Raw genomic sequence first — 9,891 nt, 5'->3', positions numbered from 1 at the left:
ACTGCAGGATTTCTGGTTTTTAACAAGTATAACATTAACCTCTGAGAGAAAGTACAACATACAGGATTTCCTTGCCTTAACCACATCATCTTTTTTGGTTAAATATGTCTAGTTTCACTTTTGTCACTAATTGTTATCTATTCTGTTATATTTTGTCACTGATTTACCTATTTGCATAGTAATAATGTCTTTCCAAATCCAAAAACCCCTTTTACCACTATAGTTAAACCAAGTTTGAAATCTAAGAATCTGAATACACACAGGCCAGCAGTGATTTATGATTGTTCAATATTTGCTAACTTTAAGATATATCATAAAGGTTCCACTTGGGAAATAAAATCCTGAAATGTTACTTTTACTAGACCATTCTTTATTCAATTTGTACTAAATAACTCAATGAGAACAATTTAAGCCTACTGTATTTTAAATGTCTGTTTTGTGTTTTTAAGAATTTCAAACATGCTCAACTTAGAATATGTTCACTTCCTGATAAACCTATCATAAGTGGAAAATACCATTAAGCTGAAAATGCATTTAAAACACCTTACCTACCAAACATCACAGCTTAGCAACATGGTATACTTGGAGAATCAGTCTTTTACCCTCATGTTTAAGTGGCTGACTTGGAGGTATGGCTTGCTGCTGCTGCTGCTGCCTCCCCAACATCCCAAATGAGTATCATATCACATATTGCTAACCTCGGGAAATATCAAAATTCAAAATGTGAAGTACAGTTTCTACTTAATATGGATGGCTTTCACACCATCATTAAGTGGGATTTTGACCATTTAACAGATATTTAGATCTAAGGTAAACATATCAGAAACAAATAAAAACTCATGCCTCTGCAACAGCTTAAAGGTACTTTAAGATCTTAAAGAATTATAAAAGAAATCATGAAAGACTTATAAAAGAAATCATGAAATCTTACTCAAAGTCAAATTAACTAGCCAGAACCAAAAAAGAGCAGAGCCCAAGTCACATCCCTTCCCAGTAAGCTGCAAATTTTAACACACCATAACATAGTGTATACAACATTGGGAAAGCTTGAAAAATTACTAAAATGAGTAAAGTGTGACAAAATTTGGGGTGAACCTACTTCAAAAGCTTTTAAAAGACAGAGAGAAGACATCTTTATCTTTCTACAAAAGAGGCAAGACAAACCAAAGTGTAAAAGCTAGAGATTTATTGTTATTTTGTGATTAATAAATCATCAAATTAGTTATGACACTGTCCCACACTGTATACTGCCATTCACCAATACAAAAGTCTTTAAACCAGACTGAGGCATAAGGCAGAAAGAGTAAAGACACATGAACATTCTTAATCTCCTGTGGTTATGCCTCCACCCTGACCTCTGTACATGTTTTCCTCCTGGGGAAAGTGTCAGAACAGTGCATGGACTGGTGGGCAACCTGGCCTCTTGGCTTTTTAATAGCAAGCAACTTACAGAAATAATGGAATTCATCTTGTATTTCCCTTGATTTTATTGGTCTGAACTCATTTTAGGTTATTTTAACATTTTAATTTCCTGAAACTGTACATGAGAGAAATAACGACCTAAGAGAATACTGAACCAGAGTCAGCCAAATATATTACTGACCCTCTAAAAGTTATGTTTTAATTGGTCCTAAAGGAATGTACCACCCCAACAATTTGAGAGTTAGGCAAAGAGAACTTCTTTGGGGAGGGAAGAAAAAGGCTGTAGAACAGCCAAATGTACTCAACATTGTTAAAACGGCTCTTTTTCACCCCAAATAAGACTTCGTGACTACACTATATGCACAGAAATCCTAACAGAATCTTGATTGCCAGTATTATTTAGTTTAGGCTGGCCCAATTCAGGATAGATTCCGTCTCGCCCCCCTCCCCCATTCCCTTCTCTGAGTCTCTGAAAAGCACAATATTTAACTATTTCTTAATAGAACTATCCAAACACTTCAGAAACAAGTGGCTAACAAATCATTTTAAATTCATGTATTGCCTGTGCGTGAAAAAAAAAAAACTGATAAACCCAGAAGATTCTTCTATTTTTATATGGCAATTAAAAGTAACTGAAACATCAACACTTTCAGTGAAAGCAACATTTCAATTACAAATTGTAATGCCTGTTAAACTACTATGGGAGAAGCTGTAAAGACCTAGGCAAATGCATCTTGGGGTATACTAAGGTGTTCCTTCAGTTTGCACAAAGATTAAGGTAATTTACAGTCAATCTGTGAATGTTGAGACAATGTTACATTATGCTGTCTGTACAATTAAATGTCCCTAAACAGATAACCAGAATCAGCTTTTCTACCATATTTTTAACAAACCTGACTAACTGGCACTTTTGCTGAGATGTTCATCAAAGATGCTGTAAGATTCTATACAACTAGGAAACACTAAGCTTTAAAAGTATTTCCTTATTTTTACTTTTTTGGTTATAGGTATTCTGCTTAGATAACCTAACACAGTATGTTTCTAGAAATGCAGTCCCAAATGTGCATACAGTATTCAAATAAAGCAAAAATTGTCAGTAGTATAAATCTTACAGCATTTTGTTTGCAAAAATACATGCCAAAGTCACAATAAGCAATACTGTACCACAAATTATAGAGCGCAAATGATTTGCTTCTTTTTAATGCTTTTATTCTACATAAATTACTACCATAGGCTAATGTTTAAAAAGCAAATAAAATGGACAGATGCAGGACAAAATCTGTTCACCCAACTATAAAAGGTGATGTTTTTAAAAAATTACAATAAAGGCAGAAGTGTTTGATGCATGCAGTAGCCTTAAATGAAAAAGCATTGATTCCCACTGTTCCAAAAAAGAAAAACACAGAAATACCCACACATCTTACCGCACTCCACCTTAAAATGCATCATATTGGGTTTGTTTATAACAACACAGAATTCCAAGAGTCAAAATGAAATAAAGCAGGTATTTTAAAGATTTAAGAGCCGTTATCAAAAATAAATTACATTTTTTCAAGATACAGAAATGCTGCTATGATGGCTGAGAACCCAGTAACCTTTCAATAGCTGCATTGATATCACCTCCTGTTGCTATAAGTGCTTGCAAGTTTGCTTCACGGTTCAAAAATCCCATTGCACTGAGTTGTTCCAGTTGTTGCTGAAATCTGACTTCTGGATTCTGTAGCTGTTAATAAATAAATAAATAAATAAGCAAGCTTACTCAAAGGGAAACCAATCCATGTCACACCTAAATAACTTTACATGCTTTAACTGCTTTTTTAAAACATATGCTGATCTACTGCACTTTATAAGCACCTGCCTAGCCAATCATCAAGAACGCAAATAACAATAAGTGCTAGAAGGAACAGGAGGGAAAAGAAAACACTTATACCACTGTTGGTGGGAATCTGTTATATAAATAATACAACCACTATGATAATGAGTGTGGAGGCTCCTCAAAAAAACTAAAAAAAAAAAAAAAAAAAAAAAGAACTAACCATATGAGATCCAGCTATAAAAGGAACTAAAGTCAGCATACTTAGGGGATACCTGCATACCCATGGTTAAAGCAACACAATTCATAATAGCCAAATTATAGACTCAGCCCAGGTGTCTGTTAAGAGACGAATGGATAGGTAAAGAAAATATGGTATATGTGAAGTTTTCTGCAGGAAAATGGATCAACTGGAGACCAAAGTCAAAGAGAAAAGTATCGTATGTTCTCCCTCATGTGTGGAAGTTAGAGAGGGAAAAAAAGAGATGCCATGAAAGTATGCGACCATTAGAGTAAAGGGAAAGGAGTAGGAGGGGGTAAAATTGATCAAATTGTGTTTTTTATGTACATGCAAATATGCACAATGAAACCCACCATTCTGTATAACTGGGATGCACCAATTTAAAAGAACTCATTATCCAACATTCAACATATTTAAAATTCGCACTTTATTTTACTCTAGTTTACACTTAATCTTTTCAAATAGATCGTGCAATTTTCCCTTTAAAAAATTGAAGTCCTACAGGCTAAGAATGTAGTTCAGCGCATAGGTGTATGCCTAGCAGGCAAAAGGCCCTGGGCTCAATCCCCAGCACCACCCCAAAACAACAAAACAATAAAAAGCAGCAGCATTATAATAAACTTCAACCATTATTTTACAGGCTCATGGGGGATGGAAAAAACATAAAAGCAAATAGTTTAGAACTAGATTATGTGGCTACTTACTACCTGAGTAACTTTATAAACCAGTATTCTCATGTATAAAAACCTGAAGTTCCAATAAGGCTGAGATCCAATTACTTTACTAGCCAATTCCGAAACTTTTAAGTTCATAAACTATATTCCTAATGCTGACAATTCAGCCACATCAAATCTTTTAGAAATGAACTAAAACAAAAAACATAAATATCCAAACAATCCTAGTCTACCTGGTAATGGAGAGACTGCCCAACTGATATAAAGATTAATTCTGTCCAATAACCAAATCTTTTGTTTGTATTAATTCAATGTACACTTATGAGTAACCACCATAAGCTAGAAGCTATGCAAGGTATCAAGAATACAAACATGAGCTGGGTGCGGCGATACATGCCTGTAATCTCAGCAGCTCGGAAGGCTGAGGCAAGACAAAGGTTAAATTCAAAGCCAGTCTCAGCAACTTAGCGAGGTCCTAAGGAACTTAACAAGACCCTGTCTCAAAATAAAAAAATTAATAAAAGGCTGCGGATGTTTCTAAGTGGTTAAGCACCGCTGGTTTCAATCACTAGTACCAAAACACACACACACACACACAAACACACACACACACACACACAAGATAACAACATCCTCCTTTGTTTATCAAGGCTTGAAATTAGCATCTAACAGAACTTTTTTAAAAAAAAAATTTATTTTTTTAGTTTTAGGTGGATATATTTTATTTTTTATGGGGTGCTGAGGATCGAACTCAGTGCCTCACATGTACTAGTTGAGCACTCTACCACTTGAGCCACAACCCCAGCTCCTGCATCTAACAGATCTTGAGACACTTTTTTCCATGCTGAAGTATGGAGGCAACCTATCAAAATAGATTTGAACTGGCAATCATCTTTGTCTAATGGCGCATTCTTGGTAAAGCCAATGTTTACAGATATAACAACATTTCTGAGAGGTAGGGTATTCATGTTCATGTGTAACTCAAGTTCATAAGTTACACAGGAGGTGATGTTATGGTATAGGATTGAGACAGGCTTTTTCCAAGTAAAAATAAAGACTACACTACAACTATCCAGGGGGTTCTGAGGATAATTAAGCTTCTATTCCTCCTGACAAAATTTTGTAAAACAAATAAGGCACTGGATTAAAACATTCTTCCCAAGAATTAACAATGCTTCCTTTAGCAAATGATACAGCACTAAAGTTGACAATTTCTATAATGCTTAATTTTAGATTCAAGATTCTTAAAATTGTGTTCTTCATTAGTCAAAATACTAAAGAGCTACTTTTTTCCTCCTTTTTATTTTTAGAAATTCCTAAATTTCTAATATTAAAGAAGGCAAAACTTGAAGAAAAAGAAACTGTTACCTGAGGATTTACTCCAGCAAGAGCCTGCAGCATTTGTTGAATAAATTGCTGATGTCCAGGTTCAGTGGTTCCTGATGTGGGGCTTGTGTTTTCACTAGGTGTAGTACTAGACCCATTAGTTCCTGAAGAGCCTCCAGTGTTTCCTAAAGCCCCCAGGCTAGGAGTAAACCTAGAGAAAGCACAAATTCATTACAAATCTAAGGACTTGTAAAACTAGACTCTAGAACAGGTAGTGACTCACACACTTTTTAACATATTATTAGTTGCCTTCTTAAAAATAAGCATTTATAACTTGAAAGTTTTCACTAAAAATAATCTCACTCAAAAATATCAGAAATGACATTAAATGTGAAATTTTGAGAGAAAACAACCATTATGCACTTTCATAACGTTCCCCAAATAAGCTTACCCTGGGATGAGGCCGGGGGCTTCCGTTGCTAATGTTTGTAAACCCTGCTGAATCTGTAACAAGGCCTGCATTGCTCTGGGGTTTGACATTGCTGATAGAGTATCAGGATTCTGCATCTAAGGAACAATGAAAGAAAATCAGTGGTTACAAGGGAATTAATATCAGTGTCGGTAATTTTCACATCTTTCCTCTCCTGTGTTTCTTGAGAAAAATCTAAAACCTTACTCCCAGAATATGATAATACATAATTTCTTTCCCCCAAACAAAACACAAGTCCTCCTCTTTGACAGCAAATCTAGTATGCAAATCATTATTTGACTTCCTCCCAAGTTCATCATGAAAGACATTTGCATAATGGAAGACAATCAGGAGTGACTCTGGAAGCCACAACTATTCCCCTTCTCCAACAGAAGAAAAATTTATTATTTCTAAGAGGGCCTCCAAATGCACAACAAGGTAATATGGTGAAAGCCACTTATTCCACCTGATCAAGTGGTATCTGTTGCTAATGTAACAATTTACCAATAATGTATACTCTAAAACAATAATTCCAAAACTCAAGTTAATACTTGTGTCCTGAATTCAGCTTTTCCACCTTCAGATATTCACCTGACCAAAAAATAGGCTTACATCATTACAATAGATCAAGAACACTAACTAACCTCAGCTAAGGAATGACAGGCCTGAGAATCATTTTCATAATAAATAAAGCCCTAGAACTAACTACCAGTATCAAAACACCAAAACTGACTTTTCAATTATCTTTTTAAATAATAAAATACCATGGCAATCTCAGTACTTTTTTAATAATAAAATCTTCCTTATATGACAACACTTACAATTTTAATTTTACAAAATTCCAGGTTTGAGGAAATGAGATTTAGCCCTTAGAAAACAGGCTTTCTACTAATTTACAAGAAATTAAACATTACAAAGAATCCAATTTATACAACAGAATAGGGTAGCTTTTCCTGTGACTTGAGATTAAAACCATAAAGTATATCATGACACAGAGCAGCACTTCAAAGTTAGTAAAGTGAAAGGAAATTATTTATGGTATTAACAAAGCATTCAAAATCCTAAATCCTCGAAAGCAAAGGGGAAAAAAAAGTAGCTCTTTCCTCAGAATTAACATTAAAGAAACATAAGCAAAAGGTCAGCAGTAAAATGGGGCTCAGGTAGGATCAAGCTGAATTCTCTACGAATTGGCAGGATTATCATATTCTATTCTATATTTTGCTATCAGCCAAAGAAGAGCAAGGAAAATGTTCATCAACAAACTTTTTCAAGCAAATCATTACCAAAGATAGCTAGCATCTTTTCTTACTCACTTGTTGGAGGAAAGTTGGGAGTTGTTGTCTCATTTGCTCTTGAAGCTGAGGATTTCCAGCAAATAGGGGATTATTCAGCATCATCTATGGGGCAAGTGTTCAAACAATTTTAACTGGAAATATCTGAAACAAGTAATGTACCTTGTTTAATATTCTATCTTCCCCTAAGTGCCTAAGCTGGCATTTAAAAGAGAGGAAGATAGAACATAAATAAAAAGAAGGGAAAATACTGTCCACAACAAGGACCTGGGGGAGAAGGGGACACAGCATCATCTCTCTCAATAAGAATGGTGGTTATTATAATGACATGCAGTGTTCTAAAAACTATAAGCAATCATTTTCTTAGGCTTTTCCTTAAGAAAAGGTGAATTTTTGCTTCAGAAAGAAAAATGGGAGTAACTGGCTGTCATGAGGATACATTTTCTGCTACACTGACAGAATAAACATAAACATCAATACTATACATGGCTTGCTTAGAAACCGCGATGCACAAGTGGTTAAGCACAGAGAAAAATCCAGATCTGGAATCGCTATTTCTACCTGTCTACTACAAAACAGTTAATATTATGTCTGGAAAAATAACACCACAAAACAGCAACCAACTTGCCAGAGAAATGGAGCTGCTAGGTGAAAATCAGCCAAAACTAGCACCAACAGTCCTCTGGGAAAACTGTTAAAATGCTTTAAGACCTGAAAGATGTAAATCCATTAGAGAACACCAAGATTAGTATCTGGATTTTACCTCACTACCACCAGAGAAAATAAAAGTGGCATTATCTCCTAACCTTCAACAGAGGTTAAGAATTTTAAGTCAGGGCCAATATTAACATGATGTGGGATACTTGAAACTTAATATTACAATTCACTAACAGCAAAAGCAGGAACTAATAAATTAATATAGTTTTGAAAAAGACAAATTTTACATCATTTTGTATAAAGTGTGACGTCAACTAACAATGATTTACTGATAGTCTATTTATCTGTCCAAAATCTAGGGAGGAAATGATCCTTTTTCTCTAGTATAGCTAACCATATCGAAGAGCAATTACATGTAAATGATAGAAGTAAAGAGAATTCCCCTCCCTCTTCTAATTCTTCCATTGTTGCAAAATGGATCATTTAATTTCAACACAATCAATGAAGGAATCTGACAATGATTTATGGACATAAAGTATTCATTTCAAGGTGATCAATAAGTTCACAGAAAATAAAATAATACCTACTTGAGGTCAACAAACCTGCTTCTTTATTGCTTCAGTCAGATACTTCTTTATTATGAACATATTAATGAGATTACCACATTTACTTTTTGAGATTTATGTCATCTAAACTAATCTAGAAAAAAAGCATGCCATTTTAACTCTTTCTCAGAAAATCGTTTCATTTTATTAGGAAATTTCTCCTAATTTACCTGACTTTATATCACAGTTAGTACTTTTTGAATATTTAAAAAAATCAAAAGTGAATATAGAAACTACAAATGTTAATCTTCTGATAAACCAGAGTGCATTGTAAACATTTCTCAATTGTCTATAGTAAAGGCATCCATTCCTAGCTATTCTTTGTCAACATTTACTTTAGAGTAAAACAGTATATCAAAGTACTCAAGTCCTTTATAAATACAAAATTATGGTTATAACAGCTAGGAATGTGCTTTTTAAGGTCAAATTCCAAAAACAAGATGCACATCCAGTGTTGTTCATTAGCCATTTGTATGCAAATTTTTTAAAATAAAAATTCTTTAAAAATTGGTCTATATTTCCAATTACACAAAATTTTTAATGGCAGAATGTATTATACTGCCAAGACATATACTATATACTCCTATTAATAGAGATCTAGAGTTTAAAATTAAGAGATAAAAAAGTTTTTTAAAATTAAAATAAAGAAAAGTGTTTAAAATTCCTAGGATTCTATAAAAGTGTCCCCCCCACCCCGCCTGCCCTCACCTTTCTTTTTTGTTACTGGGGATTGAACCCTGAGGTGCTCTATAACTGAGTTACAGCCTTTTTCATTTTTTATTTTGAGGCAGGATTTCACTATGTTGCCCAGGTCAGGCATGAACTTGTGATCCTCCTGCCTCAGTCTCCCAAGTTCTGGGATTACAGGCATGTACCACCATATCTGGTTACAAAAGCCTTTTTTTTTTTTTTTAATTTGTCCTTTTTAGATATACATGATAGTAAGAATGTAAAAAAAAAATGGGCATTTTTAATAAACAGCAAACATAAATTACAGATAAGCAAGGCTCATTTCACATTCTTCATGGTTCAGTGTTGCCAAATCTGGCAGTATATCACAAACAGAGGACTCAAGAAGGTTAAAAAAAGGAGGAGGAAAGATGCAATCTAATTCTTGTCAAAATTTCTAAGGATGGGAATTGAAGCATCAGCATTTTTTAAAAAGAAGAACTGATCCTGTTCTTCTTTAAGACCTGAAAGATGTAAATCCATTAGAGAATACCAAGATTAGCATCAGAATTTTTTTTTTTTTAAAGAAGAACTGATGATCCAAATGATCCTGAATAGTTTAGCCAGTGTTGAGATCCACTATTTTTCTTAATTTTGGTCTCTTCAGAAAAACAAACTGGAAAACAAATAATTCAATAGAAGACCTGTGTACCAATTTAGGAG

At 34.2% G+C, this 9,891-nt stretch overlaps 1 protein-coding gene across 1 annotated transcript in view; it reads right to left on the bottom strand.

Moving 5' to 3' along the window:
- Positions 1 to 1,169: 1,169 nt before the first annotated feature.
- Ubqln1 (ubiquilin 1) overlaps positions 1,170 to 9,891 on the bottom strand; it is a 44,836-nt gene continuing 36,114 nt past the window's right edge. The window contains exons 8-11 of the mRNA XM_027955610.3: positions 7,259 to 7,342; positions 5,928 to 6,043; positions 5,519 to 5,687; positions 1,170 to 3,145 (exon numbers count right to left, since the gene is read on the bottom strand). Of these exons, the coding sequence (XP_027811411.1) occupies positions 2,993 to 3,145; positions 5,519 to 5,687; positions 5,928 to 6,043; positions 7,259 to 7,342 (522 nt within the window). The 3' untranslated portion in view covers positions 1,170 to 2,992. The remainder of the gene's footprint in view (positions 3,146 to 5,518; positions 5,688 to 5,927; positions 6,044 to 7,258; positions 7,343 to 9,891) is intronic.

The sequence above is a fragment of the Marmota flaviventris genome, chromosome 13, assembly GCF_047511675.1.
Source record: "Marmota flaviventris isolate mMarFla1 chromosome 13, mMarFla1.hap1, whole genome shotgun sequence".
Classification (NCBI taxonomy): domain Eukaryota; kingdom Metazoa; phylum Chordata; class Mammalia; order Rodentia; family Sciuridae; genus Marmota; species Marmota flaviventris.
This window is presented reverse-complemented; position numbering and strand designations above follow the sequence as displayed.